The following is an 18,641-nucleotide window of genomic DNA, read 5'->3' on the forward strand; positions in this document are numbered from 1 at the left end:
GTAGTAAATAGGACATACTAAAGTACGCTGATCTTATGAATCCATGATTGCCTGATGCGTATGCAACCAGGCACACTCTGTGACAATTTGGGTTTCCGGCATAGTAGGAAACGAAGGACTTATAAGAGGCCTAAATGAATAAAATCATGTTCAAATATCCAACGCCCTGCAAATTAGGTGTCAATTATTGATAAATCTACGGTATATCTCGAGGTAATGTTGGAATCTTAAACATTTAAAAGATCTTCATGTATTGGACGTTTCTTCACAGTTTTTTTTAAATAATGAAAAACAAAAAAAGAAGGGGCTTCACAGCGAGTGTAATGTGAAACATATTGATTATTTCTTCTTCTTCTTTTTTTGTAAGATATCACCACGTATTTCGTCCGATCATTAGTTGCATCATTCTACAACGAAGTCAAATTATGTAATGAATTATTAATATCTCGAAGATAGTGACCTCTCTGCTTTGTAATGCTTTTTAAATATTGGTCGCTATATTATCCGTTTTGCTATTTTCTTTTAAATGTGATAAAATCCTAACAAGCAATGCTTTCGAGGCAATTGCAGACTTTCTATGATTGGAAAATTAACTGTTTAATTTAACATTCCGCGTATGCTCTTTAGGGTAAAGAAAACGGATGGTTATTGAAAGTGACTGCTTATTAAATAATTGGCAGAGTGAGAAGGAGAAAACGGGAAAATCCCGAGAAAAACCACAGACATAATATTGTCTACCTCAAACTCATATGACCTGGGATTTAACCAGAAATGTCTCACACCAAAGGTGAATCATGTGCCATTTATTTTCCTCTTTTTACAAGCTGAACTACCGAACATACTTCAGTTTATTATTCTACTCTTTCTTACACTTTAAATAATTACCAAACAGAATAGGACACAAACTTTGAAATATCCAGAGCAGTTAGAAACACCGATGGACTTAACAGGATTCGAAACTTATGGATTTTGTCTCAGTTCGCTCGACTACACTACACACAGGGCACCGTTCCAACATCGAGCAAAATTAATTTTTAAGTAATAACCTTCCCTACAAAGTGTTATAAAAGCACATAAACATTTAACACGTCCATCAGATAACGATATAATTAATCTGTGGGCATATACGTATAGGAGTTTTTCCCTTCAGATCTTAGAAATACGTTAATAGATGAAATAAAATTCTTCCTTCCTCGGGAGTACTTGAAGACGCTTAATCGTTTACAAGTTACGATGCAGTGACAAGTTTTCGAAATTTACTGTTATACGAGGGGTGTTCAGCAATTATTGTCCCAGATGTAGAAGGCATTATCCGAAATAGATGAAACTGTACATGCAGAATAATGTATCCTTTGAATGTTTAGAGACAAAGCTTCAGCCGTGTCGGGTGTATAATTTTAATGTTCTGTTTTGTTTTTCGGGTCAAGGTGAACAACGTTTGAGAAAATGGACAAATCTGAACAAAGGGCCGTCATTAAGTATCTCCAGAGGAAGGGATTAGCACTCAAGGAGATTCATGCAGACATGGTGAATGTATTAGGTAATGGTGCCCCTACATACCAAATCATCAAAAATTGGTTACGTTACTTCCGGTGCGACAGAGAGAGCTATGAATATGCATCAGTTGAAGGACCGCCCGTAACAGTGTGCACACCAGAAATCACTAATATGGGTCACGACCTGATCTACTACTATCTGACATACGATCTACTGTGCGGAGCTGAGGTTACTAGTTTGTCACTCGGTTCAATAGAGACAATCTTACACCAACATTTGGAGGTGCACAAGGTATCAACCCGATGGGTACCATGAATGTTAACCATTGATCAAAAGCGTGAACGAGTCCGTTGTTGAAAGACAAATTGGGCCATGTTTAAGAAACACCTGGATAACTTTCTTGCTAGATGTGAGACCGTAGATGAAACTTGGGTACATCATTACGATCCAGAGTCCAAGCAACAGGGTATGTAGTGGTGGCATCATGATTCTTCCCCCTTCCCCCCATGAAGTTCAAGACAATGCTGATAAGCTCTAGTTCAAGAGTTTTGGGGATAGTAAGAGTTTATTGTTAATTGATTATTTCCAGGGCCAAAAGACAATTACAAGTGACTATTATTCACAATTGATTCCAAAAGTTAGGGAGGAAATCAAGGAAAAACTCCGCAGAGGGATGATACACAAGAAAGTGCTGTTGCTGCTGGACAATGCTCCTGCTCACAGATGTCACCTTATCGCCGCCACTATAGCTGATGCCAGGTTTGAAATACTTGAGTACCATCCCTACTCTTCATATCTTTCACTTGTTTCCCAAGCTTAAGTAGCACCTGCAAGGTATACCAACAATGAGCATGTCATGCAGGCTGCCGAAGAATGTTTTCTAGCACAGCCATCAAGTTTTCTTTTCTTTTTTTTAAGGAAAAAAACTGGTATTTGTGCTTTAGAACATAGGTGGGAGAAGTGCATCACAGTGAGGGGGACTATATGGAAAAATCACAAATCTTTTATATCAGGGACAATAATTGTTGAACACTCCTCGTATATACAAGCCTCAATAGCGGGATCAGTGACGTGGTTCTGTAATCAAACTGTCTTGGAGGTAAGATAGTGTTGCGGAAAACGGTGTATACTGTGAGGGTTGGTCTTGCATGTTGCTCTGTGAAGCAGTGGATTGAATCACCAATCGTGGTCCGGAGCCCACTTTACTAGTAGATTCTGTCCTGCACAATCTTGGTATTGCATAAGAACACAAAACGTCAGACTTAATCTTTGTCACTAAATAAATCACACAAGGAGTATTAATTATTATAGTAGAAGTCAACGCAAATCACCCAATTATGGACGTTTTTCTTTTCATATAACAGTTTACAGTTTTCTCCAAATATTACTGGATCAGCCGTTACAAGTAATTTTATTAAACGGTCAACAACAAACCCATGTATATGAGAAAATATAGCTGGAAATGCATGGTGTTTAAAATTAGAAACGGAAGGATACAGATCAAATCAACGGAAGAAGTCTTTCTCGGTTTTTTTTAGGTAAGAAACGCTAAATTTATTTTGTAGCACATAATCTTATTTCGTAAGTAGAGTATGAAAGCCATATTTTAAATAAGAACATATTAAGTTAAATGTGTGTCGACATGCAATATTTTTCGTACCTGTAACGAGGGTAATATCATATTCATACACGCAATGAAGAGATCACAACTTGAAAAGTTCTAAGATACAAATTTATACGTCTACAGAAGGACACATAAAAATTTACTCTATTTATAAATGGAAGATAACACACTCATACTGACGTGAATAAAGATATCCAGGATAGAGTCTTACCTAGTTTAATTTTAGAATATAAAACGTAGAGAAAATACGAACAGTAGTATGTAGATTATAATGCTATGCACAGTGCACGATGACTCGGGAGAGTGCTCACTTTTAAGAACTCGATTCCAAGTCACGTGGGATAATAGTAAAAGTGAACATCATCGTTTTCTTTGGTTTCCAAAAGATTATCTCACTTTCGCACCCCCATCAACATCTATTTGCCTTTATCCTCCGTCTGCATGACGACGAATTGATAAGCTAAAATTTTTATTTTATATTTACTCTAAATATATGTATATACTACTGTTCTCTATAGCAACAGACTGATGTTAAACAAATTCATCCATAAAACGAGCTACACAATACTTGGTAAAATTAAAATCACACCTCATGACTGCACATCTATATTTATCGACTTTCCAAATATATTATAGTATACTAACTAAAATCCCGTTCTTCGCTCTGAAAGAGCAATGTTTTTTAGACAAAATATTTAAAAATAAAGAACCGAGCCAAATAATAATAAACAACGCCTTCGGTTTGCCCCTGTTTGAAATGCATATTCCTCGCAAGGAGAGAATAAGTTTATGAGAAGTGTTTGAACCCTTCCTGCTCGTAGGATACGTATTTCAATTAAAGTGCTCCTAGTGTGTAGGCAACCAACATTGTTTTAAGTTACAAAGTATTGCCTAATGTGTTAGGGACTGTTGTTAAATGTAACTCCCTTCCCACCACCAGCCCTAGAGTGCTAGGGATGTTTTACCTCCACAGTATTTTTTCCAGAATGAACATCATATATGTAGCAAGTTTGATTGAAATAGCTCAAAGTATTTCAGAGTAGTACTGGAACCTACGTATATACTTTACATATATATATATATATATATATATATATATATATATATATATATATATATATATATATATATATATATATATATATATATATATATATATTATTTATCTATTTACTAAGATGTTGAACATACAGCTGCTAAAGCTATTTTGTAATAAAAACAAAACCAATGATTGATCCAAAGGTACGTTTGGTAGAGAATGGGCCTTTAAATGGCGCCACCTCAGCATTAAGCCTGTGGGACTGTTACGGTTGAGAAATACCAAAGGCGGTTTGTGTCGAATTTTACCTCAAAAACGATGTATTTATACCTATAACACTTATGCCTTCCTAGAGTAAACCTGCAGTGATGAAAGCATTATTTGCTATGAAAATGCAATTATTAAAGGTACTAAAAGTCGATTTTGTCAAAAAGGCGAGGTATAAATTATGAATTTCTAAAGGTATCTCTATTCTCAATCTGCACCGTTATTACTTTATTTTATGTTATTGCTACCAGTGTGACAAATATATAAAATACAGTGAAACATCTACTAACGGACACCTCTATAAAGCGGACACCTCCAGTAACAGACATATTTTGTAATCCCCAAACACTATAATAGAAAAAAGAACATATTGGCAAACCTCTCTAAGGTAGACACTCTCTAGTACGGACACGGACAGTCTTTCCTGTCTTTTATAGGGAGGGGGTCTATTATTTACCTCCGTATTAGGGACACTTTCTCTAGAAACAAGTTGAAGAATACAGCAAAAGTGCATTTTCAGTAATTCATACATGTCACCAAGGAAGCATTGTGATGATATTTTGCCTGCTCAGCAACCCACACGAAGCGTCTGTGTTTAACAATACCCTCATGTCCTTTGCTTGCATTCTACACCCACTCAATCTGTTTTAGAAACGGAAGTGATTGACAGTTGGCCACCTTTTGGGAGACACGTTATTCTACTGTCCCGGTAGAATCTCTAATCAAGCAGAAGATGTTTGGTATTTTTTGTACCCAGTACACATATTGTCTCATTACCTCTATTTGTAGAAATATTTTTTTAAGTCATTCTGCATTGAGTAAACAATAAGGTGAATTCAATTGTTGTGAGCTTTCGAAATGCTACGAAAAGCGCTAACATTAAAAGAAAGTGATTGAATTTTCGGAGAAAGAAAACGTGCGAAATATAGCTGAACATTTTCGAATCTTAAAACATAAGCACTAACAAAACAAAGACAAGTTAATGAAGTTGTAGTGTGAAAAATGGCAATGAAAAACAGTGTCCCAGTGCATTGAATAGTGTTGATGTGCAAGTGGATAAAGTGATTTTTGAATGGTTCTGTAGAGTATGAAATCAAAAGATTCCTGTGCCTGGGCCGATGCTACAAGCTAAAACTTTGAAGGTAGCAGCAGAAATGTGTGTTACATGTTTCAAAGCCTCGAACGGGTGGTTAGAGAAGTTTTTTATCAGACACAAAATTTCTTTCAAAGCGATTTGTGGAGAATTTGTAGATGTCGACATGCTCCAAGTAATAGAGTAATTGGATAAATTACCTTCGATAGTTTGTAATTACCTTCCGAAAACATTAATTTTTTTAACGCGGATGAAACAGGACTTTTCTCGTGCGCTTCTAGAAGAAACTATGTGATTGAAAGGAGAAATGTGTTCCGGTGTGCAAAGAAGTAATTGATATTTATTTTGTGTTCTAATAGGGCTGGCGATAAGAAGAAACCAATTGTTATTGATAAAGCTGCAAAACCCCAGTGTTTCAAAGGACTGAAATTGAACAATTACCAAGTAGAATGGAAAGCAAACAAGAAGGTTTGGATTATTAAAGACATTATGATCGAATGGCTGTAGCAATTTGATACGAAAATGATTCATCAAAACAAAAGGCGTTCTTTTTTTAGACAATGCAATATCATATCCAAACATTGAACTTCAAAATGTTGAAATTGTTTTCTTTCCTCGGAATGTTACATCTACTTCACAACCCCTTGACCAAAGTGTCATTCAAAAATTCAAACTGAACTATCGCAAGCTTGTCTTGAAAAGTTTGAATACGAATTCGGAAATGGAAAAGTCGTCAAGTGAATTGTTAAGCAGGAAAATTAACGTACTTCAAGCAATAATGTGGATCCAAGTCGCTTGGAATCAAGTCAATCCCCTAGCAATTCATAAGTGTTTCCGCAAAGCAGACTTTCCTTCAGATAATGATTTAATTGAAGATACATCAACTGATGATGCAGTAAAAGATGTTCTAGCTTGCTTATCATTGTTGGGTACAAAAATTTTGCTGCAACTGATTATGGTATCGATGCTCAGATTTCGACGAAAACTACGAGCACTGACGTGAGTGCCATAGTAGAAGAACTACGGGAGAACTCGGAAAGGAAGACATCGAGGAGAAAATGGAAAAACAAAAACTATGCGATGTGAAAAATTACACTGACACACTAAGCCATATGTCCATTTTGGAAAATGTCTATCTATATAAAAAGAGACACTACTGGAGTGCAATTAATCCTCAAATTAAAGGAACATACCGAAAATGTACGTAGTAAGTAGTGATAAGTGTAAAGTGAAGAAAACTACCATCTTATTTCCATGTTGTGCCTTGAACATAGAGTATTGGATGGCGGAGGATAATGCAGGTACAGTAACATTTTTGTAATATTCGTAAATACACGATTCATGCAAAAATATTTTTTTCCTAATTGCATATTACCTTGTTTAGTGATTTACGTAAGAAAATATTGAAACCTCTCTAAGACGGACACCTCTCTATAGCGGACAACTTTTGAATCCCCACGGTTGTCCGCTTTAGAGAGGTTTTACTGTATTTGAAGTTTGTAAATACAGGGTAGTTGTTCAGATACAGCATTATTTAGTCTCGAGTAAAACTGAACACAGTTTTATTAACATACTTCTACCATTTATGCGCCATCCTAAGAGATATTACATTAGTTACAAGGGTAGTGGATTTACAAAATTTGTCCACCTTCTCCACAATTTTTCAAAATTCCAAATATTCCGCTTTTTCTCAAAAATATAAGTTGATATCACTCGTGCGATATTTAAAAAAAAATACTGTTGTTATTAGTCATTGATGCTCAACTAATAAGAATAATCTGCTCTATGCCACTTTCCGTAAATGTTGACTTATACTTTAGTTAAGTCCAGAGCCGGATCAAAGGGGGTTTAGGGGTCTATAGCCCCGCGCCTCCAGGTGGATAGGGAGCTTCACTCTGATCGAAACCTCAACTGGACATCTAAAAAAAATTATGAAGATACAATCATCATCATAGAATAAAATATGACCAAAAATATTAAACATATTCGGTTAAGTTTCCTACTGTACTTTTACAGAAATGTATTAGGTGAAGCCAGCAGCGGCCATATATTTTTTCTAGCCCCGGGCCTCTAGGTGACCAGACGTCCCGTTTTAGCCGGGACAGTCCCTTATTTTCAACCGTTGTCCCGTTTTTTTTCTGATTCTCAAACGGGACGCCTAAATGTCCCGTTTTTAAGCAAACATGACCCAGGTGTCCCCTTTTTATTATTCAAAATATAAATGGCCAATGCTAATTCTACACTCTTCCGTACCAACACGCACTGGGAAGGTTCAGCCGTGCCTAAAACTTCTGAATATTCAAATGAGAATTGAGTGTTCTGTGGTTCAAGTGGGAATTGAGTGGGAATTCTGAGTGTTGAAGTAGTTAAAAGTATTGTTGGGTAGTACTTGGTAGTACTTAAGTTAGAAACGCTGTGTTATCATTCTTACTTGTGTATTTTGTAAATTGAAAACACTGCTGAGTCACAAAATGCAATGTGCAAGTCACCCTCCCCTCCCCCCTTGGCGCCGATTCGTGTACGTCCCATTTTTGAAAGTAAAAGGTCTGGTCACCTTGCTCTAGATGGGTTAATCCAATCCTGGTTAAGTCTAATATTTCAGCAACAAGCAAGTGCATTACTATTACCATACCGTTAGCTTTCATGGAATGATATCCAGTCTGGAAACCTCGGACACCTACCGTACCGTAATGCACTGCTATTCATCATATAGTACAGTTGATGTTAGTCATTGAAATAAATTGCACAGAAGAGTGACTAAGTACAATGTTTCAATTAAAATCAACTGCGTAACTTATTTCTGTACAGATAATTCCTTGTTTTACGAAATAAGAAACAAAAGCAAATAAGAAAATTCAAACCGAAAGAAAGTTTAGTCAGTGCGTCACCATGTCATACATATGTCAAATTTTTACTTCGTTGAAATTGGTTCTTCTTTTTTGATATTTGCGCTGATAAGCTTCGCGGTTCTCTTTGTGCTCGTTAGGATAACAATCCAATTCAACAATGTCACCAAGATAAATTAGTTTTATTGTTCGTAAACGAGGAGAAAGTGTCACTCAGGCGGCAAAGAAAAAAAGCACAACACACAACGTAACAGAAAGTTCTGTAGTAGCAGTTGCAGTTATATATTTTCATACATGTACTCGTATTTACACATAAAAATCTACACACACGCGGAAATTGGTTTTCTTGAGGCGGAAGTAAATATGAGTTGTAATTCCTTTCTCCTCCCTCTTCAGCAAAGGAGAAAAATGGAAGAATTGACAAGGCACTTTGTAGCAGAAGAACCAAGAAAGAAAATTCGAGACGTTTCAACTCAGACAGGTCTCTTTCTTCTTCTTTGAAAGGTCATTGACTTGAAAGCAAAAATATTTACGTAGTAGGGCAAAAGGAAGAATACTAAATCTTCTCGGCGCGTGGTCAATATATAATTTTTAAGTATCACAGACTAACATAGAAAATGATCTTGACAAGGAAAGAAAAAAATATAATTTTATGTAACAAAATGTTATGCTTGTAAAGAAAGATTTAGGTCAGGTAAAGAACTTACTAACGGTCTCAAAGTTCTGGTTTTCTTTAACTTGATTTATGATTTGTTTTCTGTCTCCAAAACCGTCAACTATCAAAGAAGAATCGTTTTTTTCTGTGTTCTCTTTCACTATATTCCCAATAATAGGGCAAACATTTGTTGATATTCCAAAGCATTCATAACTTTACAATATGTTATTTCAGTTCTGCTTTAATTTCTTTCCTTTTTTTATTATTATTAATAAGTATAATAAACCAAACCAACTGCATTATGTTACAACGCACAAATGCCTCTGACTAGTCAAAACTGCTTCTTAAATGGAATTTGTGTGGTTAGCACATCCATTTTAGGTTATCTATAACCCAACATTAAGGATAAGATTTTTTTGTTATTTTTTCTATGACGCACTGGTTATCAATAACTAAAAATTAAGAACCAGATATTCTATAAATCAGAATTAGAATAATGTTTTCTATACCCCTGAACTAAGAAGCATTCCTAATAACTGAGAATTAGGAATTATGTTTTCTATAACCCAAAATTAAGAATTAGGTTTTCTATAGGTCATACTTAACAATATTGTTTTCTACAATCGAACTTGAAACCTTATATTGTATATATAAAGTACATGCATTAGCTATTTAACTATACAGAACACTAGATATAGTGAGACGATATACAAGAAAGTGGGGTTGAAAAATGAAGTTTTGACTCATTGAAAGCGAAAAAGCTATCTAAATTCGTCGTATGAAATGAAATGAAATCTTTGAGTTTTACGTCCCACGGTTATGCCGGTTAGGCTAAAGGAGACGATGATTATGAGAAATGAATGAAATGGTGGAATGAAGAAAGGGGGAGGTAACGGGAGAACCCCGAGAAAACCCACGAGCACGGTGTTTGTACACCACAAAGTCCACATGGCGCGAGCTGGGATCGAACCAGAGACCCCAATCATCGGAGGTGAACGCTCTACCACTGAGCCAATTCGTCGTATGAAAATCAAAGGAACGTAACTCCAAGAATGGAATTTTTGTTTGCTTCGATTATGAACATAATTCTGAAAGTCCCACTTGGTATTATTTGAGTGTTGTTGAAGTTGACTTTGTCATTGACTTGTTTGCTATGCAATAATGTGTTTACTATCTTATTAAAACAATATTTGTTTGAAAGAAACAACTTTTCCCCCCTCTGTCCTGTAAACTACGAAAATGGAGTTACGTTTCTCTAGTTCTCATACGACGAATTGTCATAATACTCTGTCTCACAAACAACTCAATCAATTGTACTCACGAATCACTCAATCGTATTCAATCTCACTCAATCAATTGAGGAGTTTGATGCAATAAGGACGCAAATCTAAAATAGACATTTGGAGAAAAACGATGTTGAAATTTTAAGTAGTGTTTTTTTCCTACATAAAACAGTGTAATATGCACCATTTTGTCTCGATATTTAGTTGAAATTTTGACAGGAGGATAAACAAGCATGGTAAAAGCCACTTATGCGTTTGATGCAAAAAGGGCGAAACCTCGCTCACGCCCTTATTACATCAAAGTCCTCAATTGTAGAAATTTCACGAAGGTCTGCTAAAAAGCCACAAGTAACCAGGAAGCCATACTATTACTCAACTAAAAGCTGAGTACGGTACGGTAGGTCGTACCATCTTAGTGGCTCTGACCGAAGAAACTGGCAGCTTTTACTTGGACTTCTGAGTAGTCTCATAGCTAGCGCTTATCTTGGGCATGATCGTTCGCAGGTTCGAAGCTTATAGGGAATATAACGAGTGCTGTACTACTACCGAAAGGATTGCACGCTAACAAAATTCAGTCCTTTATGACTTGTCCTTTCGTGACCCTTACTATAGGTCAATTTTTTAAAACTACTTTTTTCCCCTTACTTTCTTTGTAAGTTTAAGAAAACGCTAGTTTCAGGTCTGAACATAATCTTTCTCTGCATGAATATTGTCCTACTGATTGAAATATATGAAGAATCCATGGAAAGAACGATGAAAGTCCATTTTTTAATGACTTAGATTATGGCTCCAATCGACAGAGGGCAACAAAAATTTTCTGGACGCATATTTATCTATCATAGAAGGCTTTGAGTTTCAAATAAAACATATTTTGAAATGCATTACACCTTCTTCCAACTGAGCGTTAGAAACTTTCAACAGCTGATATCTCAGAAGTTGGAAAATGTGACTTATCGTTATTCTCGTGTACTCTCCAAATCTAAAAATTGAAAACGTTTAAGCAGCAAACAAAACAAGTGAACTTTTGCATGTATTAAATTCAAAGTTTTATGTTTGTATATTAACCAGGGTGCTAAGTTCTATAGTGTGTGTGTATAAGGGGGGATTCCCCCACTTATCATTTTGAGATAAAAATTCTTCCCATTAAAATGCTACTATTATTAGAAGTTTACAAATTAATTTCAGTAATTCATACGTACTTAACATGTATTTCATACGTACGGGTGATTTAGTAGTATGGGAAGATACAGAACACAACTGGAGCTAATTACATGGCTCATAGTGGTCTGGTCTCTCGTAAATAGTTGAAAAGTGACCAAAAGTACACGAAAAAGTGACCAAAATCTCATCATGCCCCTTTTTTCCCTTGTCAATTTCTCCATCACCTCTCTCTTTGTTTGTTGTTTTGTTTCATCTTTTCTTCTTTATTTCTTTTTGAGCTTCCTCCTTTCTTAGGTTTTCCAAGTATGCTTTGTAGTTACGGCAAGCAGACTTAGCAGATGTAAGAAGCTTCTGAGTAAGTGGAACCAGTTCTGGCCTATTTCCGAATTTCTTCATCCCAAACATTATATGTAACTTAGCATTGAGAGTTCTCAAAGCCATGAAATATTCAAAATAATGCCATGAAATATTACCTACTCTTAAGAAGAACATGCAAGAAGCATAACACAAGACGAACATGATGAACTACACAAACACACACACACAACGTTGAGCGGAGCGTTAATTATTACGAGAGAAAACTAAAAGACTATTATGTTAGAAGGAAGAGCAGACACAGAAGGGTTCTCAACCCCACCTTGAGAGCTTAAGCATCCACCAACCATCCACTGTGCTTTAGAAAGAATAAAAGCTGAAGTGAGAATAAAGCTGACTATTTCACATGTGGGAGCAAGTACTGAAGCTTTCAGAATGTTGAATTATTTTGTTGCCTACCCTACTGTGATCAGAATGACAAAGTAAGATACGAACAGAGTGGTACCTTTGTATAAGCCCAATAGTAATTGTCTAGCCCTCATGCAAATAGCAATTTTGTTTTCCGAATGTGTTTAATTGAAGTAAGGGTCTAATTTAACTAAATTGGATTTGGAGGACTCAAGCTGTGAATGTACGGGTGAGCAGGTTTGAAAAGTTGGCAGCTCTGATTAGTATATAATAGAAAAGTAGTATGGATTTCTCAAACTCAGAGAGTACCCAATCGTCCTTCCTGTCTTCTCCAAATGGTGCACCTATTCTTAATCCATACTATATAGCTGTATCTAATTTTGTTTACTTTTAAGTTTCTACCTCTTAGAAATATCCCTCTTTCAGGCCTAAATATAAGCTTCCTTACTTAAATTTTATCCTACAAATTGAAATATATTTATTTATTTGCCATCAACACAACAGGCATAAGCCCAATTATAGTGTTGGTGTATTACATAATACATTTACAATAGTTTTCTTAAACATAGAGTTCATATTGCAGATGTCAATTTCTTTGTGTTTGATACATATTTTGTTACAAGTAGAACACATTCTCCAAATTGGTGATTTCAATAATACGTTGGTCCTTGCTTTTTTGCAATAAAACAGACCAGAGTTATTAGCACGAGTTTTAAGTGTCGGGACATGACAATTTAATGTTGATATGAGATCTGTACAATTAAATTCGTTTTGTAATATTTTATGGAGAAAAATCAAATCTGTCACATTTCGCCTTTGTTCAAGTGTAGGGATACAGAAGTTGTCTATTAATGTTAGATAGTTTTCATAATATGGATAGATTCCAGTTGTCTTGTACGTCAAGTATTTGATAAATTTAGATTGGACTTTTTCCAGTTGGTGTCTGTATTGCTGTTGTGATGGGTTCCAGATCACAACAGCATATTCCAGTTTTGATCGGACATAGGCATAATACATTTTTGTTAGTGTAGTACTATTGTTAAATTCCTTTCCAGTTCTAATTATGAACCCTAACATCTTGAGAGATTCATTAACTCTGTTCTCTATATAGTTATTAAATGTCAGTTTCGTATCAAATATAACTCCAAGATCTTTGACTGAATTTAATCTATTTGGTAAGATTTGATTGATTGAGTAATCAAACTCTATTTGACTTTTGTTTCTGGTAAACGATAAAATGTTACATTTGTTTATGTTTACATTAAGTTTGTTAAGAGAACACAAATTAGCAATATTTTAAATGTCACGTTGTAAATCGAGACAGGTCATGGATGGTCTTTATCCTACCGTATATTTTGAGGTCATCAGCATAAAGCAATTTGTTACTTAATAATATATGATCAGGGAGATCGTTAATGAATAAAAGGAACAATAACGGACCTAGATTAGAGCCTTGGGGAATTCAGAATATGCAATATAATGAGATGATTTATATTCTTTGTAGATAACAGTTTGTTTTCAATTATTTAAATATGATGAAAAGAACTTGATCAAGGGATAAGAGAAATTATATTCGCCTAGCTTATGTAATAGTACTTTGTGATTAACTCTGTCAAATATCTAAGCCCTCCCACCTGATCTAGTTCCTAGCACGCATGTTTGGTGCACGAGGTCCCGGGTTAGATGACGTGTGGGATAACCTTAAAATTTTAACACACTTCGATGATTCCGATTCCATCTTAAAACTGTAGGTCCACGTCTCATATAGCCTTGGCGCTAAAAGGGACGCTAATCTTTAATACAACAAACCAACGAAATATATCCAAAAATTAAAAACGTTTAAGCGCCATACAAAACAATTGAAGTTGTACATGGTTAATATTGAATTCAAAGTTTTGTGTTTGTGCATTAAGTTATAGATTTTTTTTAAATGCCGCTGTTAATTTATTTTTACTTCTTTAAGGGCCGTAACCTGTGGCAACATCGATGTGTTGATGCTACCGCTTGTCAAAATTCATAGCGTGCGCACTTTCTACATATACGCATAATTGATGAACGGAAAAATCAATATACTGCCAACACCATATGAAGGTTCTTTTCATTCTTACATGTGAAGTGGAATGCGATAATATGGATTGATATATTCTGTGTTTATCGCCCTCGCTAGGCGACAGCTGAAACTTATTATGTTGCTGCGTTGTTGGAACGATAATGATAAATTTATAGCCGTTTCTATGGAATGTTCCTTAATTTCTATTACAATGTTTCGGAAGTGGATTTTTTCTCGCAATACCGAGACAAAAATATCTATGTGAACAAGGATCAAAATCGGTACGACCTCGTTGGAAAAAAAAAACTTAATCGTGGTTGTATCTTCGTTCTTGTGTAATAGCAAGAATAGGAATGATTGAAGTAACTATTATAAAGTGGATTGTCGATCACTAATTTGGTTTGAACCATGGCATAGATTAGAATTAGTATCTACGAGCTACGAACACAAGCATAAAAAAGGAACGTCCTAAGCCATGACACTCCACAGAGCCCAAAGTGAATTATAAAATCACATAGATCAAATACAGTAATGGTATTAACCTTTAAAGAAAGCGGTACACAAAATTTGAGAGAAAGCCCTCGCCTAGCTAGTACGAATGTTAGGAAAGCCAAACAAAGGACTTTAAATACAAGCGGATTTCTTTTTTTTCTAAGCCTAAAGATGGCGCAACAATCGTAGAGTGACAATTAAGTGAAACGTTTGCATCATCTTTCCACAATACTTCATATACTATATATTCAGAATATTATATACATATATACCTAGGTATAATAATCCTTTTCGATACACGAAAAAAACCGCTATTTCTCCCATAATTCTATGCCTCACCGTCTGCTCCCCCCCCCACACACACAAGAAATTAAAGCTCATGTCGTCACTGGAGGTACATCAGAGGGAGGAATGTCATAGTTTTCTTGCCATACCGTACTTGCTGCAATTGGCGAGTTAACTCACAGTTTCAAGTACACTAATCCTTGTGTTGAATGTACAGTTTGTTTCCATTACTTCTGTGATCTATCAATAAACACTTTTATCAAAACTTCAAGTATGAGACAACACGGAAACAATATTAATAAAGTTTGTTTTAAAACAGCAGTCGACTTACCTTGAGCATGCGAATTTCCCTTAAGGCTATTTTCCTAATGAGTGGATCATCTTCGGATTCCACAAACTTTTTAATGGCGACCAATTGCCCCGTCTCCCTGTTACGACACTTGAACACCATCCCGTAAGAACCTTCGCCGATTTTACTCAGCTTTTCGTATCGCTCCATAAGTCGTGACGGGGCCCGGGACCTAGAAGTAGAAGAAACATATATTAATTAACTAGTAAAGACAAATTAATTTAGAAATATCATTTGATAAATTACTGTTTTACAACTCACAATACAAATTTGTCTGCAGTTCTACGTTGATATGCATACTTGTAAAACATTATTTGTTGAAACGTATTCTACCAATATGGAATATTTTATATATATACTTTACCAACTCTAATGTAGCGTTGTTACAGGTTACGAATTGTAATAATGTTCAGAATTAGTAATAGCGAAGAGAGGAAGCTGAACAAATATTAATTATTTTACAGATAGTGGTTTGAATATTAATCTTCTACTTAACAAACTAAGCTTAAAGATAAGAAATCCAAAGGTTCATTACCACAGAAATAAAAACCTGTCATTGGATCTTATCCTGTTCCATTTCATCCATCCAATAAGAACTGTTATTACCAATCTCCCTTAAAAAAAACATTGTCTTCGTATCATCATCTCGTCCTACCCAGTTTTTTTTAACTTTTCAACCAGAATTTTACACATATTGGAAATACTTATAATGCAAATGATATGCTGCGTCCATGCCGATCGTCTTACATATATTAATATAATTAATTGGGTTTGTCAATTTTGTTGTAAGAACATACTATTGCATTTAATTCGTTTAGGTAAAAGCTGTGGTTTCGTTACTGAAGGCATGAGAAGCAGGCCTTTACGACAGATTTGTAATTAAAAGAGAAACGTATATCCTAGAGACAATTAGATATAAAGAAAAAAGATTCCTGCTCCTTAACGTAATCATATGTGTAGAACTTAAAATAATAATATATATCGTACACAACTACTAAAATCTAGTTAATAGAGGCTCCAGAAACCTAAAACGAATCTTTGTTATTCTGACCGAGACGCCGGAAAAGGTGGTAGTCGGTGGGAGAGACATCAGAATAGGGTAGGCGAGGAAGAGATTCCTATTGCAACTCATGAAGAATCTGCACTGTCCTACGAGGCATCGTAGTCCACATAAAGACACTATGTCTGTTGATCATTGCTGGTTCTTTGCAAATAAGTTTGCAGGTTCGCAGTGCATCTCATGGAATTCAGCACTGTAGCGTTTCACAGTAATGGTTTCTCCTCACGGGAAAAGGCATGATGGATCAACCATCACTGATCACCATACTAGCAGCAACATATTCTAAGAGTGAAGAGCTGGTTTTGGAAACCTCCTGGACGTGGATCATCATCCAATCACTGTTCTCAACATTTACAATTGTCATAGCAGATCCATTTTTTTAAAATCATAGGTGGCAATTCCATGTACAAAGTCTTCCCTGTTATTCTGTAAACAAAGAATTGCATACTTCAAGCGGCAATTTTTATTGGGCGATGTTAGTTCATGTAGCACCCATGAGTCCGAATTTTTCACCGTACCAATTGCGCGGAAAGACAAACGACATTCGTATCGTCTGCGATTACTCAAACGTTTTTCCAAGGGTCCATCTACACGGTATTCTTCAAAGGTTCATCAGATCATGCTGTTAGTCGTTGACCGTGGAGTTTAGTTTTCAATGTTATGCCACCAGCACGAAATTTCACAAACCATCGGCGCGTATTGCTTTCATTCAACCCTCCTGACCCACATACACAGTTGCTATTTTTAGCAGTTTACTGTGTAGAAGTCTCAGTTTGAACTCGTCAACGGGAATAAGGTGGCTCAGTGATAAAGAGTTATCTCTGGTGCGTGGGGTTCCTGATTCGTCTCCCGCAAGGAAGTTTGTGGTAGACAACATCGTGTCCGTGGATTTCATTGGGGTGCTCCCGTTTCCTCCCACATTATCATTCCATCCATTTTTCCGTCATCATTGACTTGCCTTAATCATCGTCTCACTTAGCATAAGGGGCATAATCTTGAAACATTAAACTGAAAGCTTTTATTTTATTACATTTTGAACTCGTAAAGGAAAAGAATTATCAACTGTATGTTGTTCATAGTACACTTTCACATGACCCTGTTCAATAATATTGTACCTCCTAGTTGACTAGGCATCCCAGCCTGTTTTCTGAACATGTACGAAGTTTGTATTGTCGTATGCGTGATCTCGGCCAATCTGTTGGTTAGAGTGAGTGATTTCCCACCAAACCAAAACAGGACATTTCAATAGCACCTAAACAATATTTTGACTCATTGAATACGAGTGCATTGTCATTATAATATTTACAAAATATTACTCTTGAGTAATACACTTGGCTTAGAAAAAAGAAAATATGCACTACCATATGTGTAAACGAATTACTAATTTGAAATGATCACAGAACACAGCTAATTGTTTTAGCTACAGATTGTTAAATTTTAATCTTACCATCTCGAAATTTAAACTATTTCAATATTGAGAGCTACATAATTAATTAATTTGAATATATATCTCTCCATATTTTCTAATACGGTTAAAGGTTCTACTGAAAAAAAAAAATACAAAAGCACAGTGAAGTGACTATGTGATGGAGCGTTAACGTTTGATGCAGAAAATCCTTGGACCAATCCCAGATCATGTGAATTTATAGTGCGTAAATTTACGATTTTACATAAATTAACGTATCACAACAGGAAAATAAAGTGTACTCTCTCCTACATTGTCATTATTATTTTTAAAAATATCATTGTGGAGTTAAAACCCCAAAAGATGCTATGGTCGGCCAGATGGCTTTTAAATGGATGATATGTGGTCGTCTTTTCGAGTTTCATCGCTGTTATTTCTATCTATCTAACCTAAATTTGTCTACCTCTTGAGTCAGACTGTTTCCCAATTACCTCCCAATGCTGACAAACCAAAAAAAAAAAAACTGTTCGACCACTGAGAATCGAACTGTGACTACGATAATCAAAGTTATACGTGTTAACCTTTCGATTACAAGTGAACTCTTGAAGTTAAAATACTCTATGTAAAGTCTTAATGGCAATCGTTACTAGGGGTGAAATCGCTTCGACCCTTGAAAACGCTTATAATTATCTGACGCTTCTCTTCGTTTGTCATTCTGTAGATATGATCTGTTAGCATAATTGAGGCAGCACTAGAACAACTATCTCAACTATCATCACATTAAAAGCAATGGATTAGGTACACGCTTCCTT

General features: G+C 35.7%; 1 protein-coding gene across 6 annotated transcripts in view; it reads right to left on the reverse strand.

Moving 5' to 3' along the window:
• LOC145664174 (cyclin-dependent kinase-like 4) overlaps window positions 1-18,641 on the reverse strand; it is a 345,081-nt gene that overhangs the window by 66,679 nt on the left and 259,761 nt on the right. For all 6 annotated transcript variants that reach the window (XM_081730596.1, XM_081730597.1, XM_081730599.1 and 3 more), the window contains exon 2: window positions 15,347-15,536. In XM_081730596.1, the coding sequence (XP_081586722.1) occupies window positions 15,347-15,536 (190 nt within the window). The remainder of the gene's footprint in view (window positions 1-15,346; window positions 15,537-18,641) is intronic.

The sequence above is a fragment of the Thermobia domestica genome, chromosome 11, assembly GCF_964235325.1.
Source record: "Thermobia domestica chromosome 11, izTheDome1.hap1.1, whole genome shotgun sequence".
Lineage (NCBI taxonomy): Eukaryota > Metazoa > Arthropoda > Insecta > Zygentoma > Lepismatidae > Thermobia > Thermobia domestica.